Source organism: Aquarana catesbeiana, linkage group LG06, assembly GCF_042186555.1.
Source record: "Aquarana catesbeiana isolate 2022-GZ linkage group LG06, ASM4218655v1, whole genome shotgun sequence".
NCBI lineage: Eukaryota > Metazoa > Chordata > Amphibia > Anura > Ranidae > Aquarana > Aquarana catesbeiana.
In genome coordinates, this window is record NC_133329.1 from 85995399 (window position 1) to 86019638 (window position 24240).

General features: G+C 42.4%; 1 protein-coding gene across 1 annotated transcript in view; it reads left to right on the top strand.

Annotated features, from left to right (window-relative positions):
* The window catches only part of MYO15A (myosin XVA), a 162657-nt gene that overhangs the window by 83309 nt on the left and 55108 nt on the right, over positions 1-24240 (top strand). The window contains exons 34-40 of the mRNA XM_073635189.1: positions 5830-5950; positions 8597-8658; positions 10853-11032; positions 11251-11329; positions 13527-13674; positions 19213-19345; positions 21849-21957. Coding sequence (XP_073491290.1) covers positions 5830-5950; positions 8597-8658; positions 10853-11032; positions 11251-11329; positions 13527-13674; positions 19213-19345; positions 21849-21957 — 832 coding nt within the window. The remainder of the gene's footprint in view (positions 1-5829; positions 5951-8596; positions 8659-10852; positions 11033-11250; positions 11330-13526; positions 13675-19212; positions 19346-21848; positions 21958-24240) is intronic.

Consider the following 24240-nt stretch of genomic DNA (forward strand, 5'->3'; position numbering starts at 1 on the left):
CACTTCACAATTATCTGCCACTTTGTGTTGGTCTATCACATAAAATCCCAATAATATACAATTACGTTTTTGGTTGTAAAATGACAAAATGTGGAAAATTTAAAGGGATATGAATACTTTTTCAAGGAATTGTATGTGGTTCATTTTGATAAAGTTGGATATTCAGTTATAGTGTGGATTTTTTTACTGTTTCCATACTGTATGTTTAACTTGAATTATATTGTCATTATGAACTCGAAGACTTATAGCAGTTTCCCTGAGGAAAAAATAGAACCTTAACTTTCACATTTTAATTTTCGGCATCTGTGGAAGCGATAATGTGCAGTAAACCTGTTCTTTGCAAATTAAGGGCAAAGCGATAGGTTCACATTAAAGCTTATAACACATATATACACATTCTCATTGTTCCTCCCATTATCTGCCGGAATCGAAGAGAGTATGCGACTGAATCCCCTTCAATTCAGCCCTAATTAAGGACAGCCCTAATTAAATAGACCAAAATAAGATATTTGAACCACAGTTCATGGACTTTATGGGCACAACTACAACAGGTAAAATAAACTACAAGCTTTATTGATACATAATAAAAAAATATATAATTAAAAAGCATCTAAATTTAAAAACATAATATCATTCAGCACCATGTATAAGTAGGGGTAGTGGTCCACAATTAGTGGAAATGTATAATAATATAGCATCAGACTAGGAGTACAAATCTCAGCCAATAGAGGGCTCCACCATCCCTTAGCATAAAGCTCAACATGTTTCCCGTATGCCGCTTCCTCAGGAGCAAAGGGTGCTGACATAGAATTGCTACAGTACAGATTGGTCAGAGACAATATTCCAAATGTGCCAGCCACGCCAAATATCAGATAAAGCAAACAATGCGCCTGGATGCATTTACAAATAAAGCTTTATCACATAGAAGGTAAATCAGCAGGTAAGCGGGTATGCTACTATCTTTTTAAATTTAGATGATTTTTAATTATATATTTTTTATTATGTATCAATAAAGCTTGTATTTTATTTTACCTGTTGTTGTAGTTGTGCCCATAAAGTCCATGAACTGCGGTTCAAATATCTTATTTTTGTCTATTTAAATAGATGATTCTGGGATGTGGCACTTCAGGGTTAATGGGTGCCCATTGTGCCTCTCAGTGGTCCCTCATTTGGTTTGTCTTTAATATGCACATGACAGCTCAGCTGCTTTGTGATTGGTTGTTCATGCACTAGGTCATAGGTGTGCACACAGGGTGTGCCAGGTGTGTCTGAGCACACCCTAATAACCCAGTGTGTCACAGATTCCCCCTGCTGCCCGGGGGGGCAAATGTACAGGAAGTTGCACAGAGCACTCGCCATTCATTCACAGTCCAGTGCAGCTGAGGCTGCAGAGAAAGAGACTGGGAAATCTCTGTCCTAAATCCCTTTCTATTTAGACCCCTGATATTTCACCAAATCCTCCCAACGGGGCTCGTAAAAAAATTGTAAAAAATAATAAAAATAAAATTGTAAAAAATAATTAAAAAGTACAATAATAAAGATAAAACTACTGACACCAATCCCTTCACTACTAACACTGTCCACTGTTCTTCTGACACTGTCCTCTGCCCTACTGACAAAATCCACTGCTCTACTCACTGACACCATCCACTGTCCTACTGACACCAATCTCTGCTCTACTGACACGCACATACATGTACACACACACACGCATGTGTGTTTGAGCTTTGGGGTGTACACCCTATACCAGTGATGGTAAATCTTGGCACCCCAGATGTTTTGGAACAACATTTCCCATGATGCTCATGCACTTTGCAGTGTAGTTGAGCATCATGGTAAATGTAGTTCCAAAACTTCTGGGGTGCCAAGATTCCCCAACACTGCCCTATGCAGGCTGTGCACACCTGAGTACCAGGTACTGTCACGGGAGCAGGAAGATAACCCTCGGCCCTGTGTAAGCTCAAAGTAGTGTCCACTTGGAACTTGTATCCCTTCACTTATGATGGATGATGATGGAGAATGGCGCTGGAGAAATAAGACCCCATAGCATTGGGGACAAAGCAGAAAATTAATCCATTTTGGGTGTACTGACCTTTTGACTGATGTTACGGTAAACAAAGCAAAGTACATACAAAAATTCTGCTAGGTCTAGGTTGAACAGCACTGAATAAAAAAGGAGATAAGGTATGAGACCATCTTGATCATCAGCTTAGACTGGTTTTTCTCAAACCTGTCCTTGGGTCCTAGCATCTGATCATCCTTTGTGGATATTTAAAAAAGGTAGTCAAACGGAAACACGGACTACTGTGTCTGGTCATGAGATTTCCTGCAAGACCCTGTTGGTGGGTCATCATGGGAGCATGAGAGTTTTAGGAAACAGTGGTAACATTTGATGAAGATTGAAAACACAAACTTTGTTGTTTTTCCTTTAAAAAAAAAAAAAAAAAGCAAATGCTGCTCTGGTGGATACAAGTCATATTTAATCCATCAGACACTGGATCTGCCTTCTGCTCTGTGTGTCAGTCACTTTGACGGTTCACCGCACGGAGGAGTCGCTGTATCCTGTTACACACACTGACACTCATACTTCACAGCAATATCCAGATACCACCGACTTAGCTATACACAAATTACATGACTAAGGCACCACAGATGTAATCGTCACCCTCATAATAATAACCGCTAACCAACCCCAACCCTTTTACCCCAACTCAACTGAAAAAAAACATCATGACACAATTCTTGTAGTAAAATTGGCCATAGCGGCCATTTATTAAACCAATAACAAAATATAACAAACATTCCTTAAGGCTGGGTTCACATATGAGCACGCAGCGGCTCATAGAAGGAGTCCGGGACATCCTCGTTTACCCTTTCAGGTCTGATTTCAGCCCGAATTTTGGACTGAATTTGGACCTGAAACGGACCAAAAGACGCACAGGGCTCCTGTGTAATTCACACTGGAGCCACTGCAGAGATGTGTGAACTGGCTCCATAGAGATCCAGTCACAATCTCCTGCTGTGTGAATTGGAATGTGGAGAAACCCGCATCCAAGTCACACTAGTGTGAACCCAGCCTAAAACAGGAACCAAAATAATAATACAATAACAACAAACATAAGGTTGCCGATCTTTGGAGGCACCAAGTATCAATTATCCACTTTGTATTTGCGTAACTACTTACACAGTCCCCCAGCCGCACCACTCACCACTAACATTCTGCCGATACTTAACAATTTTAACTTACCGGTTAACCCACCATTAACTGGAATTCCATACCTTAGACGGGTCCCTAATATGATAAGCACATCAGGTTTTTTTTAAAATGCCTCCAAAGACCCCAACCACCAGGTCATTAAAACCATGTAAAGAAGAACTAATCCAATGCAGGGATGTTCTTCCCCACGTGCCTTCACCGGATGCCGGGAACTGTCCCGATCTTCTTAGAAGACCCACTTGCAGCACATCCTCCCTGCTCAAAAACACCAATTAGGTAAGTGGCCTAACCACTTCCTAGTTATCCCTATCTCTCCCTGATTACCCTGTCTCCCAGTCATGCTAGCCTAAGCTTATTTTTATTTATTTTCCTTTGCTTCGGACTATACTGGATTTCCATGAACTATGTTCAGGACAAACTCACTTTTTATTCACCAAGTTGCATTCATTCTTATGTTGGGTTCAGGGACAGGTGGTGGCTAAATAAGTGTCTATTCACAGCTCTGCATTTTGTCGTGATTAGCAAAAAAAAACCTGCTTGCTGTATCTTTGTTATGCAAGCACACACCATCCATAGGGATGACTAGTAATTTATTTAAACTTATTTAAAACATTCACCAAATCAAAAACACATAGGTGTAAATAGTTCCTAACATGTTAACATTATTAGCATTACAAGAAAGTGAATACATATGAACAGGGAACAAACTGTGACAGTGTATTAGAAAATGAGAGGAAAGATTTTTAGATCTACCTAATAAGGTAAAAACAAGTCGAGTAGAAAACTAAAAAATTAAGAAACGGAAAAAAATAAAAGTGTATCTAAGGAATTTTTTTCTAGCTGTGGATACAGTAAGAAATGTTTAAATTCCTGACAGTTTTTGTCGCTCATATAAAGATCCCATAGGTGGCACTCCGTTGCCACATACCAATTTCAAATGCAAAAGAACCAAAGTATAGTAATGCCGCGTACACACGAGCGGACTTTTCGACCAGACTGGTCCGACAGTCTATCCGACGGACTTTCAGTGGACTTCCGACGGACTTTCCGAACAAACGGACTTGCCTACACACCAAAGTCCGAAGGATTCGTACGTGATGACGTACGACCGGACTAAAATAAGGAAGTTGATAGCCAATAGCTGCCCTAGCGTCGGTTTTCATCTGTCGGACTAGCATACAGACGAGTAGACTTTTCGACCGGACTCGAGTCTGTCGGAAAGATTTGAAACATGTTCCAAATCTAAAGTCCGTCAGATTTTCGACCAAAAAAGTCTGCTACAGGTCCGATGAAGCCCACACACGGTCGAATTGTCCGCTGGACTCGGTCCGTCGGACCAGTCCGGACGAAAAGTCCGCCCGTGTGTACACGGCATAAGGAATTTTTTAGGCACCACAACTAGAGAAATACACAGGTTTTTTTTTAGCATTTTTACAAAGTTTTTTCTAGCTATATTTCAAATTTATACAATAAAAATCTTTCATTCTCTGTGAAAGTTCACGTTTTTTTTTTTTTTGTGCAAATTTTAAATATGTCTAATAAACCTTGTAATAATGTTGTAATAATGTGGTCAGTTGTGGTGCATGGCAATCCCATAATATACTTTGGCAGTTTTTTTTCCGCTGCCTGTGTCCAACTGAGGATATTCCCCCGCACTTCCTGTCCCACAGACATTACAGGAAGTGAGTGTATTTAGACAGTTGTTTTTTTTGTTTTTTTTGTTTTTGTAGTTTTAGTGACAACTGTGAAGTTTTGGATTTACCATCTTGTTCTGCCTTGGTGACAATGGTCATCAGGACAAAAAAACATAAATCTACCAGGCGGGGACACAGACAGCAATAAAATTATTACTGATATATTTACCTGCTCTATCCAAAACTTAAAAAAAAAAAAAAGTGGCAATAGATAACTTTGAAGGTTCCTTTACTTTATGAAGGGGTAAAACTAAACAAAAAGCTGGCTAAAATAAACGGATCCATAAAAAATTATTATAATAATTATCGTTTTATTATCTGCAACTTACTGATCATGCTAATATTAGTACCTTGGGCTGGAGCTATAGTGATTTTTTTACAAAGGGGCCTAAATATGATTTCAGCATTGTTTTTCAGGGTAAGTACATTGCCAAAGGCTGGCATAAAGTAATAGGCTGCGCCAATTGCTTACACTTTTTCCCTTGAAACCTTCAAAAATGTGGTTTACTGTTTTGCTCCCCTGCGCACTTCTTCCTTTTTTTGCTCAAGCCTGTATCTTTGATATTGTTTTACTCAATAAAAACTATTACTTGTGAAAAAAATAAAATAAAAACTATTGTACCAGAAAAGTAATAGGCTGCATAGAGCTAACTACCGAGATCTCAGCATCTGTGAAGGTGAGGGATCTTTTATTTATTTTTAAGAATACTTTATTTTTTAATCCCAAGGGAAGTAATTTTTTATTAGTTATCATACTGACTCTTTGCATAGGCCATATGTTGCGCTGAAAGACTGCTGTTGCCACTTTTGGGTCACGGTCACCTGATCCCTCTCAGTGTTGGCTCTTCGTTAGAGATCACTTTCACTCCATCCCTGCTGAGCTCAGCCACCTCTTACCTGTCCTCTCTTCTTCTGTAGGATCTGGAAAAGCTGACGGCAATGTCCCAGAAGATGAAGGGTGGAGGGGGAGTTGGAGGGAGGGATGGGGCTGATGTTCCAGGGGAGTCCAGTATGCCAGCAGAAGGATCCCATCATACAGGTGAGCCGCAATCCTCCTTGTCATAATCATAGTCCCCACTTTTCATAGAAAGCCTTGGGCTCACAAAGTATGCAGCCATTGCTGATCCTTACCCATAGAACGCCTTATTATTTTTTTTCAATGCATACAAGGGGTTTTCTGACTGGACGAGGTGGAGAGGAGGGGCGGCTACATCACAGTCTTCATTTTGTCCATTCAAGGAATGGCCTGCATTAGTTGGAAAAAAAATACAAAGTGTCCTGTGAATGGCAGCATTGATGAGAGAGCAACCCCCTGCGATCGCTGTGCAGGGGGGAAGCTGCTCTCCACTGGATCCAGATGATGACAGCCATTATTACTGTAGTAGCATCACCTACTACAGTGATTCTGACTTTCCCAGTGGACATTCAGGTACCAGATATGCAGTCTTATATTAGTTCAAGCTGGCCCAATGTAAGTATGCAATACAAATAATTTCTGGACTTCAGCTTTAAAGTTAGACTATTGGAAAATAGAAAATGACATATGACACAGCCTGTCACATAGTTATTTTTTACTTGTTGCCCCCCCATGCAATGTAGTTTTATTATCTGTTGATCTTGGCAGTAAATCAATTGATTTTCCACTTCCTTTAACAAGGTGACAACACTCTTCTGTTCTGCAGTGAAACCACACAGTGATGTTGTCACCCTGTGGACAGGATAGCCTTAAAGTGGATGTAAACCCGAAAAAAAATTTTGATGTCATAACGTAGAGTATAAGATTTCCTATCATTTGAGCCCAGTCTTGCCACAGAGAGTTAATCCAGCTCTGAGCAATCCTCTTTTATTGTTCAGTGAGATAAAACTTGACAAACAGAGAAAAACTTTGTCAAATCCTCCCCCTTGCTGTGAGTGACAGGTGATTTACATCTTGTGCACTAGCCTAAGACATGCATTATTTTTTAATTCCCACCCCCACTCCTTTCTTCAGCAGCTCTGCAAGGATTGGCTGTTCCACACCTCACCATGATTTGGCATGCTGAAGTCATGTGGTTACTTTCCTGTCTTTTCACTGGATGTTAGAGATCATAGCAGAAGTTCAGTGTTAGAAATACACAGGAGAAAATGCATATTGACAAGGGGAGTGTAGAGGTGGGCGGGGAGTCTACTGACATCATGACTCCACCCACCGAGCTCCAGACAACAGACCCACCCACAGAATATTCAGTTTTTCGGGTCTCATAACAGACAGAAGGGAGACATTTGACAGGTAAAGATACATGCAGGAGGCATGTATATCCTTATAGTTAACCCCTATGGCAGTAGTTTAGATGACATTGGGTTTACATCCACTTCAAAACCGGCCACTGTATATAAATGTCCTTGTCTTTGAGTGGTGATATCTGACTGATGCCTGTAGCTACAGATATCATTCAGATTCTTTTCAGCCGGTGATTCTGTGCACGATAAGAATGATTATAGCGGCAGTTCCGCCGCTTGATCGTTCTTATAGGCGAGGGGAGGGGACTCCCCCCCCTCCCGCCGCCATCCGGTGCTTCTCTGGGCTCTCCCGTGCCATCGGGGACCTGGAGAAAGAATCGGCCAGCGCCGGATGAGGACGATAGAGATGACTGGTGACCAGATGGTCACCAGTCATCTCTATGACCGTCGGAGGCCCGGGCGCGATGTTATGACGTCACGCCCGGGTACCTGGAAATAAACGAAGCCGCGATCGCGGCTGTCAGCATGAGATCGGTAAAAAAAATTTCCCGATCTCATGCTTTCCAGCCTGGAGGAGAGATGTGGGGTCTTATTGACCCCGCATCTCTCCATAAAGAGGACCTGTCACATAGATTCCTATTACAAGGGATGTTTACATTCCTTGTGATAGGAATAAAAGTGATTAAAAAAAAGTGTCAAAATAAAAAAAATTAAGTAAAATAAAAAAAAAAATGTAAAACGCCCCTGTCCCCGGTAGCTCGCGCTCAGAAGCGAACGCACACGTAAGTCCCGCCCACATATGTAAATGCCGCACAAACCACACATGTGAGGTATCGCCGCGTGTGTTAGAGCGTGTGCATAAATTCTAGCACTAGACCCCCTCTGTAACGCTAAACTGGTAACCTGTAAAAAATTTAAAAGCGTCCCCTATGGAGATTTTTAAGTTAACTAATTATATCTTTATATTGTAATTACATGTTATTGAAAATGACCTTTCCTTTTCAATCTGCAGCTCTGTAAGTTTCTTTAAAATGCAATGCAATATGGCTACCTGGAGGTTTTTTGTACACAGAATGTCCCCCAGAAACATAATTTCCTGCTTGTGTGATTGGCTCACTGATTTTCCCAGAAGTCTCCACTAAGATATAGGTCAGAATTCAGGCATCCCCTGCAACAGAGATACTCCCAATAGGAAATCACGTCTAAAGGGATGCAGACGCTGTAACTTTCCTCATTAGAGCCTTGCAAGTACAGCAGCTGATTGATAATTATGAAACCACTTCCATTAGATTCACTTTCTCTTTTAATACCATCAGCACCCCTACTATAATGGTTATAACAGAAGCATAACACAAACTGTTGTTCTGCTCACTGAAGGTCAGGGACGGGAAAATTGTACAGGTTAGGGGTGTATTTTTTGCAGACTGTATACATCACACTTTGTGGATTGTTGCCTTTTTTTTAGGTATGGATCCAAGTTTATATGCTCAACAGCAAGCTTATATCAACCAGCAAGCCATGATACTGGTGAGTGAGAGCAAGCTTTATTGTACAATGATACATTTCTATTGGTCTGATTGCTTGTAGCTGTATTAAGAAAGAGAACCCCTGGGGGTGGGATTTTTTAGGCACTACCAGCAGACAATGAAAAGTAAGAATAATCATTTTAATAATATTGTAGAAAAATACATAGAAAATATAGAATATTAAACAGAAAAATCAAGATATGCAAATTGATGATACAGAGATCCTATACCAAGCGCGTTTCGGAGATGAATGTTGTCTCCTTCATCAGGAGTTAACAGGAAATATATAATATCTTATTCAATTGCACATACATGAGATTGTTCATATTAATTTTAAAAGAGAGACACTGTCACATGGAGTCATCCGACCATCCTGCCCACATTATCACAGCTTGAAGTAAATCTCTATAAAGGGAATATCTCCAGCCCAGAGCATATAATCAAAAGATATATAAATATATATATATATATATATATATATATATATATATATATATATATATATATATATATAGGGACTATGCCCCAAGTCAATAGAGAGGGGCTTGTCCCTAATCGTGACGAGGTCACGTGTACTGGGGCCTACAGAACGGGAATCCTAAAATGTGAGGTCACGTCAAACACCATCAGACAGGCTTGGAAGGACAGAAAGATCAGGAGATGCTGTAAAGTGATCCAATCGCCGTTGCATTGATGGATATGAACGTGTTGAATCTCTTGTCAGTATCTCCGGATACGTCCGCCTGTTGACCAATGGTCATTGGTCAATGGTTGACCAATGACCTCACATTTTAGGATTCCCGTTCTGTAGGCCCCAGTACACGTGGCCTCGCCATGATTAGGGACAAGCCCCTCTCTATTGACTTGGGGCATAGTCCCTATATACATCTTTTGATTATATGCTCTGGGCTGGAGATATTCCCGTCATAGAGATTTACTTCAAGCCGTGATAATGTTTGCAGGATGGTCGGATGACTCCATGTGACAGTGTCTCTCTTTTAAAATGAATATGGACGATCTCATGACAACATTCATCTCTGAAACGCGTTGGAAATAGGGAGCTCTGTATCACTAATTTGCATATCTTGATTTTTCAATGTTCATGACTTTGTTTAATATTCTATATATTCTATGTATTTTTCTACAATATTATTAAAATTATTATTCTTACCAAACCAAGAGCATTGCAAAAATACGAGTACATAGTTATGCTGGTAACATACACGGCATCAGAGCTATAAAAGTAGCTCAATAAAACGGAGCATGTTCCATCCTTCTTTGCATTTTCTGGTCATTGTGGTCAAAAATGATTGCCTGTTTGACCCCACTAACTGTTAGAAAAATCAAACGGACGTTTAAAAAATGAAAATATTCAAACTAAATTCTACTGATGTTTGGCCAGCTTTACTAAGCAGGAACCTAGTCAGGGTCTCCTCAGAAGGCCGAATACAGTGACTTTTATAACCTTTTTTTATTATGCTATATTAATGATTACCATATAAGTGGAACGTTAAAATAGAAGTCTAGGCAACTATGAAATAATCACTCTTTAAATAATTTACTGTTTCATAGAAAATATTTATGTATTTTTCAGTACAGCTAGTATAAGTACCCGTATTTGTCTTGATATCTACCTTATGTAGCACTTTGAATGGGAAATCATATCAGATCAGAGCTCTATTGCTTTACAGTTCTGTCAGACAATTAACACACTAAAGCCTGATATACACGGGCCGAATGTCAGGCGACATCGGCCGGTTCAATAAAAACTATCTATCAAAGGGTCAGGAATGAAAAAGGTCTGACGACCTTTGAGATCGCTGATCGGAGTGTTCTGGTGGGGGGGGGGCGTTACCCCTGTCAGAACACAATAGCTCAGCAGGGGAGATTGCTGTACTAACATCGAATTGTTAGTATAGCAGCTCTGACCTGAACTGGGTTGAACAAAAAAAAACTAGTAGTGTGTACAAGGCTTTAAACAACATAATTAGCTCAAAATTTGTGATTTACCAGCTTCTCAAAGTTGGTTACTCTGATTTAAGTTGTTGATGACGTCAAAAACATTTGTTAAATTTAGGTAAAGCTCAAAGTTTGTTGAAAACATGGCACAACATAAATGACATGTGGCCTTTGTCCTTTATTTTGTCTTCCATGCCAATAAACACCTGATAACAATTTTGTCCCTCTTTCTTTAGGCGCAGCAGATGACCTTGCAGGCCATGGCCATCCAACAACAAATGGTTAACAGCTCTACTGCAGAGCAACCAGTTGCCACAGGACCCAAGCCGAGCATTAGTACTCCATCCAGCCGGGGTAGTTCATATAGGGTGACCCCAACAGTGGCTCCAATGCCAAGGACTGGGGTACCAACCCAGGTAAAACTTAAGTCTCTATGCCTCCCATATAAAATATATGTGCGTAAACTGTCTGTCTTACCTATAGCAACCAAATAGCTACCAAGTTTCTCCAACACCGGCTAGAAATTGAAGAAAGAACCTGATGATTACCCTTAAACTGATAACCTTGGCCCTGTATGCTTATAACATTTCAGTTATGTTGACATCATTAACACATATCTCTTCTCTGTTTATAGAAGCATGTTGTAAATGGATCACCTCCCTACAGGACTCATACCTCCCCCTCCAGAGAGGGTTCATTCCGCCAAATGCCAGGTAGGTGTGCCTTCAGTGAAAAGGCAAACAGGATAAAAGGTGGAACTTGCAAATTCCATGGAGCATGCAGATGGAACCGTGGTGTGTTCTGAAATTAGTACACTCCAGCACACTAAGTGCTGTACAGCAGGGGTGTCCAAACTTTTGACCTTCCTGGGCCACATTGGAAGAAGAGGAATTGTATTGGGCCACACATAAAATACTCTATCCTAAGGATAGCTGATGAGCAGAAAAAGTTGGACAGATCACAAGTTAACAATTACTGATAGTGAAAAGAGGGCAACATAAAACTAGCGCGACACTGTTTTTGATAAACTAAAGCATCAATATCTGGTTTAATGGATGGAGTAGCAATTCTCAATGAATTCTCAAGGTGCTCATCAGATATTTTGGTTCAAATTTTTCCCTTCATGTGCTTCATCCTTGAAAATAGTTGCTCACAAATATAGTGGTAGATAGTTTCTTTGGGAAGGGAATATAAAACTTGTAAAAGTCTAGTAAAGAGACACTGACAATTTTTTAAAAAATTAAAACATTTTGTTTTCAATGTAAGTTTACGATTTTGTGTTGGGCTGAATTCATAGACCTATTAAGCCACAGGTTGGACACCCCTGCTGTACAGAGTGATAAAGCCTAATCTGCTTGTTGGACATCCAATTCTAAAAGCATGGGTGTTATTCCCTGGCCGACCGTATAACATACTGTAGATATACGTAAGTACTTAGTATGTGATCTGGAACTGCCGTGTAGAAGACAGGCGACCCGGCCGTGGTGTGATTAAACACAGCAGATGTCGATCAATGGGTGCCAGCCAATGAATCTTCACTGGCACCCGCCGATCATCTGGAATTTATACAGGACAGAGCCCTGTCCTGTCAACGGGGAAGTAATGGATTTTCTTTCCATGCAAAGCAGAGCAAAAAAATCCATTACTTGCCTTAATGAAAGCACCACACTAGGCACACATTTAATGCTTTGATCGCCCTAGTTTAGGGTTAGGCAACCTTCAAGAGATGGAGACCTACTTGAACAACACTAGTGAAGTCAAGGGTCACCGCCCCTCCCCAAATAAAAAGAAAGTTAAATAAAGACATAAAATTAAATAAGTATTACAGGGGTAGGGGTTTAGTGCATTACACTCAGAATGCAGTGATCATGACTGCGTTGCTCTCAGAATGCAGGGTTAAGGAGTGCGTTGCGCTCAGAATGCAGGGTTAAGGAGTGTGTTGCACTCAGAATGCAGGGTTAAGGAGTGCTTTGCATTCAGAATGCAGGGATCAGGAGTGCATGTTACACTCAGAATGCAGGGTTCAGGAGTGGGTGTTATGCTCAAAATGCATGGATCAGGAGTGAGTTTTACGGTCAGGATTGTAAGGTTCAGGAGTGCATTGTATGCTCAGAATGCAGGGTTTGGAGTGCGTTTTACGCTCAGAATGCAGGGTTCAGGAGTGCATTTTACGCTCAGAATGCAGGGTTCAGGAGTGTGTTTTACACTCAGAATGCAGGGTTCAGGAGTGCATTTTACACTCAGAATGCAGGGTTCAGGAGTGCATTTTACGCTCAGATGCAGGAATCAGGAGTGCATACACTCAGAATGCAGGGTTCAAGAGTGTGTGTTGTGCTCAAAATGCATGGATCAGGGGTGCGTTTTACGGTCAGGATTGCAGGGTTCAGGAGTGCATTGTACGCTCAGAATGCAGGGTTTGGAGTGCGTTTTACGCTCAGAATGCAGGGTTCAGGAGTGCGTTTTACGCTCAGAATGCAGGGTTCAGGAGTGCGTTTTACACTCAGAATGCAGGGTTCAGGAGTGCGTTTTACACTCAGAATGCAGGGTTAAGGAGTGCAGTTTACGCTCAGAATGCAGGGATCAAGAGTGCATTTTATGCTCAGAATTCAGGGTTCAGGAGTGCGTTTTAAGCTCAGAATGCAGGGTTAAGGAGTGCGTTTTACTCTCAGAATGCAGGGTTCAGGAGTGCGTTTTATGCTTAGAATGCAAGGTTCAGGAGTGCTTTTTACGTTCAGAATGCAGGGTTCAGGAGTGCGTTTTACGCTCATTATGCAGGGTTCAGGAGTGCAATTTGCACTCAGAATGCAGGGTTCAGGAGTGCGTTTAATGCTCAGAATGCAGGGTTCAGGAGTGATATAGTTATATAGGTAAACATATTATTGTCTGTCTCCAAATATGTTACACTTTTAGGTCCATCTAACCGTCCAAGGCCAGAAGAACTCATTCATCATACCACTTTGAACTCTGAGCATTTTCCTGAACCCACACACAACATCAAGGACATCATTAATCAGTACAAGCAGCCAGATGCAGTACGGCCTGTACCTCAACCTGTAAGGTGAGTCCATTGCATTAGCATTTATATAGATTGATTTTATGCTGAGGTCATTGAGATCTGTGTAGCATTAGAAAGGCCACCTGGTCATATCTGAGTCTTTTTCTTACTACTGGTGGTTATTTTATATTCTTGATCAGTAGTTCTCAAAAAGAGTCTATTGATTCATTGAGTGAACTTTTATGCATAGTCTTTTGAAGGTGTTATTTTAGACAAGCATGTAAGTGGGATCAGCTGTTTCTATTTATAATTGATAATTATATATGTACTGTACATGGGGCAGTCATATTTGTAGATATTGCATATATACATCTTGCAGGTTCTGCTCCCTACTGTACAAAGCTACACAATGGTTGTACTTTATTGTGTTGTCTAATGCCGTGTACACATGAGCGGATTTTCCTTCAGAAAAATCTTGGATGGTTTTTCCGACGAAATTCCGCTCAAGCTTGGCTTGCATACACACGGTCACACAAAAGTTCACTGAACTTTCGACCGTCAAGCACGTGGTGACGTACAACACTACGACGAGCCAAGAAAATAAAATTCATTGCTTCCGAGCGTGCGTTGAATTGTTTCCGAACATGCGTAGGAATTTTGCGCGTCGGAATTGCTACAGACGATCGCATTTTCGGATAGGAACTTTTTCCGACCGAAAAACTGAGAACATGCTCTCGATCTTTTGCTGGCTGGAACTCGGCCAGCAAAAGTCCGATGGAGCATACACACGGTCGCATTTTCCGACCAAAAGCTCTCATCAGTCTTTTGCTGGCTGAATTTCCGATCGTGTGTACGCAGCATTACAATGCAAATCTATGAGTTGACTTGCTCACTAAAAAACAATGCATTCCCTGTGTCGCTGATATCTTATTTCAGAAGCTCCCTCTAACATTCAGAACTCTGTATTTACTGATGTTTGAGTTGAGAAAATGTGGATGAATTGTTTTGTCAGTGGCCGTGGTCAGAGTGAGACCCCAAGAATGTGATGTGGTGCTGTGTGGGGCTGTGTTACACAGGGAAAATACTGTTTTTTGTTTTAGTACCCTGTAGACTTTCCAAAACATTTATCCCTGTGTCAGGACCCAGATCTGAACCTGCAGCCTCTGATGTGTCTGGCAGTAGCTCTTCTTGCAGAACCACCTGAGATGGTGTACAGCTCCCTTTCTGATTGCTCAGACAACCTTGCCTTCTGTGTTGTTTCTCTCGAAACCTTGAACCCTTTGCTCCTCCCATGAACTTCCTATGTAATCCATGCCCTTGCACTTCCCGTTTGCCAGATTATTGCGCTCTCTCCAGCCAATATCTTGCTCTTGTTACTCCTCCTGCCATCTGTATCTTTGGTACTGCTCATTACCAACTTTTGGCTTGTTCCTCGATTACACTTCTGCTGGATCCCAACCTGCTATATCTGCTACTGGACCCTGGCTTGCTCACCTCCTGGTGGATGATCTTGAGAACCATGACCTGATACTACCATGCAGAAAAACCCATCTCCAACATCAGGAGCTCTGATGAATACTGGTTAGTTCTTCAAGCCTGACCCCTGACCATGACACCCCGTTTTACAGCTGGTCTTTTTGTGAAATGTAAACTGTTTTGCACTTATTGTTATTGTATGTTTCATACACATTTTAAAAATAGACTGTTGTGGTCTTTAACAGAGAAGTACGGCCAAAGCTTTTTGGCTATGCTGCTCTTCTGGGTCACAGGAGAGCACCTTTTTCTGCGCTCTTTGACCTAGATACAGCTGACAGCAGGCTAAAGCCCACTGTCGGCTGATATCACAGAGCTGGCCCAGGCTCTAAGGGGATCCTGACTTTAAGGTCGGGAACCACCTAGAAGCCTGACCGACAGCTGGCTCAACCTCTAAGCATGGCGGAGAGCCAGTCATTTTCTCCCTTTCCAAAGCCCAGCAATCCAGTGTGCGCTGGAGGGGCACAGCAAAGAGCCAGTGGCTGAGAGTCACTGCTCTCTGCTCAGTGAAAGCCAAGAACTGAGTGATCAGTGGTCGTGTGACCACTCAGTTCTTGGTCTTAGAATCAGCGGGGGACAGCTGCAGCATCGGATCAATGCTGCAGCCATATAGGTGAGTATGTGTTGTTGTGTGTTTGTTTTTTGTATCCCATACTTCTCCTTTAAAGTAGAAACCAACTTTATGGTGTATTTATGTCTTGGGTGGTGGTGGTGGGCAAAGGAGTCAAAATGTGTTAAGTAGCTTGGTTAAGCCTAACACCTCCTCATTTCTGTAGCAGGTCCTACCTGCTGCTCTATCTCCCGCTCTGCCCACCTGACCTCCCCTTCTCCTGTCAGCAGGAAGACTCGCAGGAGACTGGAGCGGCTGTGCTGTGGGTGGCTGCGGGTTTCCCCTCTGCCCCCCCCCAGAGCACCGCCATAGCAGGAGACTGGAACAACCTGCAGGAACTGAGGGAGAGTGCAGCAGTGGGCATGTGTGTCTCTCTTGCCTGCTGCTTGCTCTGTCCCCCCCACTCGGCCCCCCCTTTCACCTGTCAGCAGTGTGAGAGAGAGAGACACACTTATAAGGCTCCCCTGCCCATTCTTATCCCCCCCTCCTTCCCCATTGGCCAAAGGGAGGAACCAATCTCAGGAGGCCAGAGGGGGATCATGGGACATGTAGTCCCGAAGGCAGGGGGCACCATTGCCTAAGCCCAAGTTTCCAGCAGGAACTGCGGCGATTGGTAGATCTGAGGAAAACTGGGGTTTCTGTTATTCTGTCGGGTGCATGTGCGCACATGGCCAGTAGAGCCAACTCGTCGAAATCTGCTGCTGGAGAGTCACCGGAAGTGACGTAGTTGGAGATTTTGATGAGTTGGCTATTTCGACAGAACACCTGGAAAAGGGGAGAGAGAAGAGAGGGAGAGACAGGTGGTTGAGAGATAGAGGGAGAGAGACCAAGCCACAAAAGTCCTTGGGCTTGTGCCAGCCTGGGCACCTGAAGCAGAGGAGAATTCCACCCTGCTCAAGCTTCATTAGGCTGCGTAGAGTTTGAGGGGGAAAAGGAGCTGAGACAGAACAGGCTGAGGGGAGCCAGGAAGATGGACAACCACACGGTCCACCACCATTCAGCCCAAGGACTCTGCTCAGCAGCCCAGAACCACCCAGCTCAGCGGAGATGACCCACACCACTTTAGGAATCGCAATACCCATCTTGGTATTGGGTCGGCCGCTGTCCAGTCACCTTGCGAGCATTTTCTACCAGTCATCCTGATCGGACACCAGTAGGTGATCCGGTGTCTTACTACATCGCCAGGAGCCTGACGTAAGATTTGGGATTTCCGTTGTGTCATCACGCAGAGGATCGGTGAGCAGGTGCAAACCCAACATCCTTCTTAACAGTACAAACACTGCATGCAGACACCAATTCACCTTCCTAGTGTCAGAGGATGCTTGTTTGGAGCTGCCACCTTTAGCGGTTTGTCCTTATAAATTAATAAATAAATAACGGAACATTCTTGATGATTACTGCTCCACTCAAGTTTGTTTAAACCCACTCCAAAAATAAGATCCCCACCCTTTGCTAGCAGAAAACACTAGTACTACTCACCCCAGGACCTGTAACGCTACGGAACTGTGTTTACTGTACCTGTTTAACCCATTTTTTTTCTTTATCTCTCAATGGCGTTTGTGGCCCAGAAAGAGCTGAAAAGTTGACAAACGTCTCCTCCCTCTTAGCACCCATGTTATGGGCATATAGATAGCTGTTTTTTTATTACTTACAGTCGCTAAATATTGAAGGCTGTCATTTCTATTGTATTGATACTCTGCAGCAAGGTTAAACAGTGCTGTAAGTTTCCACATATTTTAAACCGTGATAATATATTCAACTTAGGAGATAACAGGAGAAATTCCCAGTATCCTACAATAATGGACTATATCAGCCACAGAAATTAGACATATTGTGTAAAATCATCAAATATTTATTTGAAAAATACTTCTTTAAGAAAGATTTGGTAATGACTTTACAAAGGAAAATAGTACATAAAATATACATACAGTAGACATATACAAATTAGAAGAACATGGCCCATGAGCGGCTCTCCATGGCGACGGGCGAATGCCTGTTCGGAGCGTAGTGTAGTAAGCAGGCTTTAGTATTCACTAATGTGGTTAGGTTTCGAGTTGGTATTGGTTTACTTACACTGGTATGCTTTATTAATTCCAGAGGGATGGTGTTATGTCACAAAGCCAGTTGCAGATGGATAGTTTATGACCCATTGTGATCTATGTTGGATAATGTACTTTTGAAATTTTACCATATACTTTATACCTGTTCACACAAGCTTGTTATACTATATGACTGTGAGTATTACTATTTCCACAGGCACTTCCAAATTAGCCCCTTCTTTTATTATAAGTCCCCCATACTAATGGATAAATTTGCTTTGTTTTAAAGACATCTTATTAAAGTTTGTACGTCTCGCGGCCCTTACCTGTTTGGTTGTATTACCCACCGCCATAATCTATACTATGCATTGATCAAAGTAAGTTTACTATAATATGGCTGGACAGTTTGTTAGGCAGAATATATACTACTTACTTACAATTTTGACTTATGGCATATGTACTTTTATTTAGGAGTGCTGTCTTTTTTGCTATCTGCGCTGTGGTGTGTCATACGCTGGGTGTGCTCCTATGCCTGCCCTAGGTGTTCGGGTTGATCAACTTGCTATTGTGCTTTATTGATAGGATTATATGATATACAGCCTTGTTAAACTACATATAGATTGTACAATAAAGATCTGTTACTAATACTATGTTGTTCTAGGTAATCCATAAATTGGTCATGTGTCTGGGTCCTGAAGAAGCCAAGTTAATGGCGAAACGTTGACCGTACAGACAATATCATACCATTGTATGGACCATGTTCTTCTAATTTGTATATGTCTACTGTATGTATATTTTATGTACTATTGTCCCCTGTAAGGGCATTACCATATCTCTCTTAAAGAACTATTTTACATTTTTCAAATAAATATTCAATGATTTTACACAATATGTCTTCTTTCTGTGGCCGATATAGTTCATTATAGTAGGATTCTGGGGGTTTCATCCGTTATCTCCTAATAGTTTTGTAGATTTTTTGGATGAGGCCCAAGTCCATTTCCTCCCTTTCAATATATTCAACTTTTTTAACACTACCAGGGGTGTCTGTCTGTTTCTGGTAACAATCCACAGCCAGGATAACACTTGTGTCCTTAAAAGTGTTTGCAGTGGTTTTCTCTAACCAGGTGTGCCGGAGAAGCTGGGGTCATTCTTGGAATTGAGGCACAGAACAGAGAATCTGAAATCAATTGACTCCTTCGAGGGTGGCGCTACAGTACTCTCATCCTGTTTCTGTTATCTGGATTACTGTTATATTAATTATAATCACACTGTCTAAATATTGTTCATAGTATGCATATACTGAAAGATTGGTTGACCCCACAAGATGGCTTCTTTAAGTGGTCCATCCAAAAGAGAGTGAGCTATTTAGCCTTTGTGTAACTATGCTTATTGTTATCCTTATCATATTATAAAATATAGGAAAGAGCCTACACGACCATTGGGGCGGAAACTGGACCCCCATGAAGAAGCACTGAAAATCCTGAAAGGGCAGATGGCCAGCCGACCAATGAAAGGTCCAACACCGGTTTCTAATATGTCCTATGTCCCAAAGGTAGCCATTTGCCAATTGTTATGCAGGCTAAAGGAACACTGTTATCAAAATTTTGAAAGTTCACTCTAATGTATTTAAATATCCACTTTAATATAAACTTAAACTTCTGGCATATTTTTTATATGGATCCAAATATGTGAAAGCTTAAATTCCTTCTTGGCTCTCACTCAGTTATATCCACTTTTTTTGCTTAAAGCACAGCACAACCTCATTGAATTTGTCTCCATCATAAACATCATCGTATCTAAAAACTGTGTTTGGATAATATATCTGAGATGGTTGGAATGACAGTCACGTAGCTGAAAATAACTGTTATGGCAGAGAACAGAGCCTAACATAAGTTATATTTAAAGCCCAACTACATGAACATAAAAAAATCCACCCTTCCATTGACCCCCCCCCCCCCCCCCTATATTGCAAGGGTTAATTGCTTGTTAGGGTAGCAATTCTCAACCTCTTTTCAGTCATGGCACACTTTCAAAAGTATGCAAAATTTCAAGGCACCCCTGTCTACATTGTAATAAACAAAAAATGTTACTAATCAATGGGAAACCTGAGCCTAAGACAATGAAGACAATGCACATGACCACCTTGATCAAACTTCAGAAGCCCCTATTCACTTCAGACACCCCCTACATATCAGTGTCCCCCATCACATTAAAGTCCCCCCTATAAATCAGAGTCCCCATCACATCAAAGTCCCCCCTATACATCAGAGTCTCCCCATCACAGACTCAGAGGCTCCCCATCACATCAGAGGTCCCCATATACATGAGGGCCCTCATCACATCAAAGTACCCTTAGGACAGAGTCTCCCCATCACATCAGTATCCCTCTTAATCTCAAATTCCCCCCTATCCATGTAACACAGAGTTCCCTGCTCAATCTCTGATCCAGGGCAGACTGAGTCTCCTGCTCACTGCCCACCCAGGGGAACCCAAAGGGCACCCCAGGATGCCACTGCATTCTGGCTGAGAAACACTGGTGTAGGGGATTGCAGAACAGGCTGTATCATTCACCTGTCTTCCTGAACCATTGGCTATAGTTCACTCCTCCCCTGTCAAAAGCTCCAGTTTGTGGGTGGAGCCTCAATATCATCTTGTACAATACAGGGACATTAACCCTGTATTGTATGTTTAGGAGGCTGGAGTGCAGTAAGAGCCAGTTGCAGCTTACAGAGGAGATGCAGGGGACCGGTTGCAGCACTGGAGAGAGAGAGGTTGCAGCACTGGAGATAGTGTAAGGTAAGTACACTAAACAAGCAATTAACCCTTGCAGGGCGGGGAGGATTTTTTCATTTTCATGGAGTTTCAAATTGTAATGTAACTGTAATGTCTGCCTTTATTTTAAGCGCTGCGCAAACTGTTGGCGCAATATAAAACCTGTATAATAATAAAATAATAATGCAGTTGGGCTTTAAAAGTCATGTTAATTTAAAGGAAATCTGTCGTGAGAGCTATAGAGGCTGTTATTGTTCATCTCTTACCAAAACTACAAATTTCCCAGCATTCATACTGGTACGTTGGCTTGAGCACTTTGAGTCTCTTACTTGGAACAAATGTAGAGATAAAGCAGGCTATAAACAGATTCCTACGTCCGCACAAACAAGGTAGATGGAGCAATCCTCCCCCCACCTAGACATTGTATTCTGGCAGCGGAACCTGCCGCTGTCAGAATACAATGATCAGCGGCTGTAGCTGATTGGCTGAAGTAGCTGACCGAGAAGTTTTCTAGCATGTCCCCTCAACAGAAGGCGATCAAATGATCAACCTTTGTCAAACAAGTATGGCCACACACTGAATCTGGTCTCTAAAGAGCTGGCTGAATTTCAATCAGTGGACTAAAGGCAAACCTTTTTTTTAGTTTTGGATATAGTGGAGAGGGATTAGAACAGCTGTCAGTTTTTATTGCTCTCTGTGCCCCTGTTAAGGAGATGCGCCCTCTCTATTTGCCCTGCTTACCTTTATCATTAAAAGTGAAAGTAAAAGAAAATCCCAAATGTTGGGTTGTCCCCAGAAAAGTAATAGAGGGGAAATCTTCCAATGGGGACACTAGTTCTGGTGACCTGGTGGTCCCCAAGGAATTCCCTTAATTTGCAGGGGTTATCTCTCACTTCCTGTTTGGCTATGGGACAGGAAGTGAAGGGAAATCTCCGCAATGGGACACAGATGGCGAAAAAACTCTGGCAGGGGTTATAATCCTGCCTTGCTCTATCCAAAATGGAAAAAAATAAAGTTTTGCTTATAGTTCTACTCTACAGAATTCTAACTTTTGAGTTTAGTTTACAGCATGCTTGTTCTAGGTCTGTGATAATGTTAAAGCCAGATACAGTCAGACAACTAGCATTTTCATAAGGGGTCAGCAATGGCAGCTCTCTATTTCTGTTACGATAGGTGTGGTTTCCATAAAGCATAGCGTGATACAGCAGTGTGAAATAAGTATTTTAAAAAAGATTTCCTTTGTATTTAACCATTTTTTTACTTGTACTGTTTTTGGAATCCAGCCTCCCAGAGAGTCAGTGGCTATGGTAAAACCTGTTCCCAGCATCAAGAATAAGAAACCTGCCAGTCTACCACCTGTCAGCCATGTCAGGCCAACCACAGCTCCTCCAGGTAGGAGGTCACATGGGTGCCTGACACATTACTAAGGCTGGCCATACATTATACGATTTTCTTGTACAATTTTCCTTTTAGATTTAAAAAGGCACATTTTTTTTATTTTTTAAAAAGGCAAATGAAATAGCTTCTTTCCAGCATGAAAAAAACAAAAACAGTCCATTACTCTAATACACAAAAGAAAACTTCGGCTCACCGACAGTATTAAAGCGGGGTTCCACCCAAATTTTGAACAATATCTGTATGTATTCTCTTCCTTGCCTAGATGCTGACATGCCGTTTAAAAAAATTTAAATCACCGTAATTACCTTTTATTTTTCTATTCTTCTTTGCACTTCCTGGTTCTCCTCCCGTGGGAGTAGGCGTGTTTCTAGCCTCTCCCAGACTCCTGGGAGCTAGTCTCAGGCTTCCCAGGATGCCACTGAGCATGTGCGGGAACGGGCGGTGAATGCTGGGAGCACAGCATTCACCACATCCAGGAAATAAATGCTTGTGGGCTTCAAATGCCCACAATGAAGATGGAAACCGCCTGCAGTGAATAATTTAAGTTATTCTTTCCGACGAAATCTGACACAGGCGGACATATTACACACAATATGTGAGTATGTAATGCTGAGAAGAAAAGTTTGTGAATTAACTAAAAAAAAAAAAAATGATAGATAGGTGGACCCCCGCTTTAACGTGTCCCTTTACAGGGTTGGAAGTCCCCCACCTGCTCCGAAGGTCCAAAGGGAGTGTCCCCCCGGCACAGTAGTTTCTCAGTAATCCAACAGCACACAAGTGTGTACTGCTCTACACAACACCTCATAGACACCTGCTATTTCAGCCCTTTTGCAGACATATTAACCCTTTTGGTACCAGGATACCTGTAGTCAGAGTTGGGAGGCTTTTTCCTTCCTAAAAATCTCTGAGTCTCTGAATTATGGGTCCCATATTAGGACTTAATAATCATGGGAAAGCTGCAAGTCAGTTTTCCCTGTTTACTGGATTTCCCCGGAAAACCCTCAGGGATGAGAATTTCTGAGTACTCCACAGTGCTTCTTTTCACCCCCCCTTAGAGAGTCCACAACCCAAATAATGGAGACACATACCTCCCACCCAGGACCTATACTTGGCACCCTGTACTAGATTTATTCTGTTGCCACACCCTCAATAGTTTTAGAGAATTTAATAGAAAGGTTCAATTGGGCTTTAGAGCATGTCTCTTTAATAAACATACCACTGTGAAGATGATCGGTCAGGAAAGAAGACTCCATGCTTGGATCTTTGAACCAGATGCAGTGGTGTTGACTGACTAAAGTGTTGAGACTCTTCACATAAATTGTAACTGTTCTCACTATGATTACCCAATTGTATGCAGATGAAAGAAAGAAACAGGAATTTGCTTTTCACTTGATTAAATGAAGTATCTATTGAGTAATGATTCACAACTCCTTTAGTAAACCAGCCATTGTCTTTTCTTGTCCTACAACAATGCATGAACATGAGGGAATAAATTGTTTTTGGTAAAACCTGTTCACACCCAGGACCGGTGCTACCACCAGGCAAACTAGGCAGCTGCCTAGGGCACCCGGCCACTGGTGTTCCTACTCTCCTCTCTCTGCAGCAAGAAACAAAATCTCGGCATCAGCAGGCAGCGCTGCTCCATTCGCACACAGTGTCAGAGGCGCAGCGGAAGACTGTGTCTGTGTCCCGACTCCCGAATGAATGGAAGCAAGCAAACATTCATTGATGGGCACTGGTAGACTGCATTTAATGGGCGCTGGTAGGCTGCATTTGATGGGCGCTGGTGAGGCTGCATTTGATGGGCGCTGGTGAGGCTGCATTTGATGGGCGCTGGTGAGGCTGTCTTTGATGGGCGCTGGTGAGGCTGCCTTTGATGGGCGCTGGTGGGCTGCATTTGATGGGCGCTGGTGGGCTGCATTTAATGGGCGCTGGTGAGGCTGCCTTTGATGGGCGCTGGTGAGACTCCATTTGATGGGCGCTGGTGAGGATGCCTTTGATGGGCGCTGGTGAGGATGCCTTTGATGGGCGCTGGTGAGGATGCCTTTGATGGGCGCTGGTGAGGCTGCCTTTGATGGGCGCTGGTGAGGCTGCCTTTGATGGGCGCTGGTGAGGCTGCCTTTGATGGGCGCTGGTGAGGCTGCCTTTAATGGGCGCTGGTGAGGCTGCCTTTGATGGGCGCTGGTGAGGATGCCTTTGATGGGCGCTGGTGAGGCTGCATTTGATGGGCGCTGGTGAGGCTGAATTTGATGGGCACTGGTTGGCTGCATTTGATGG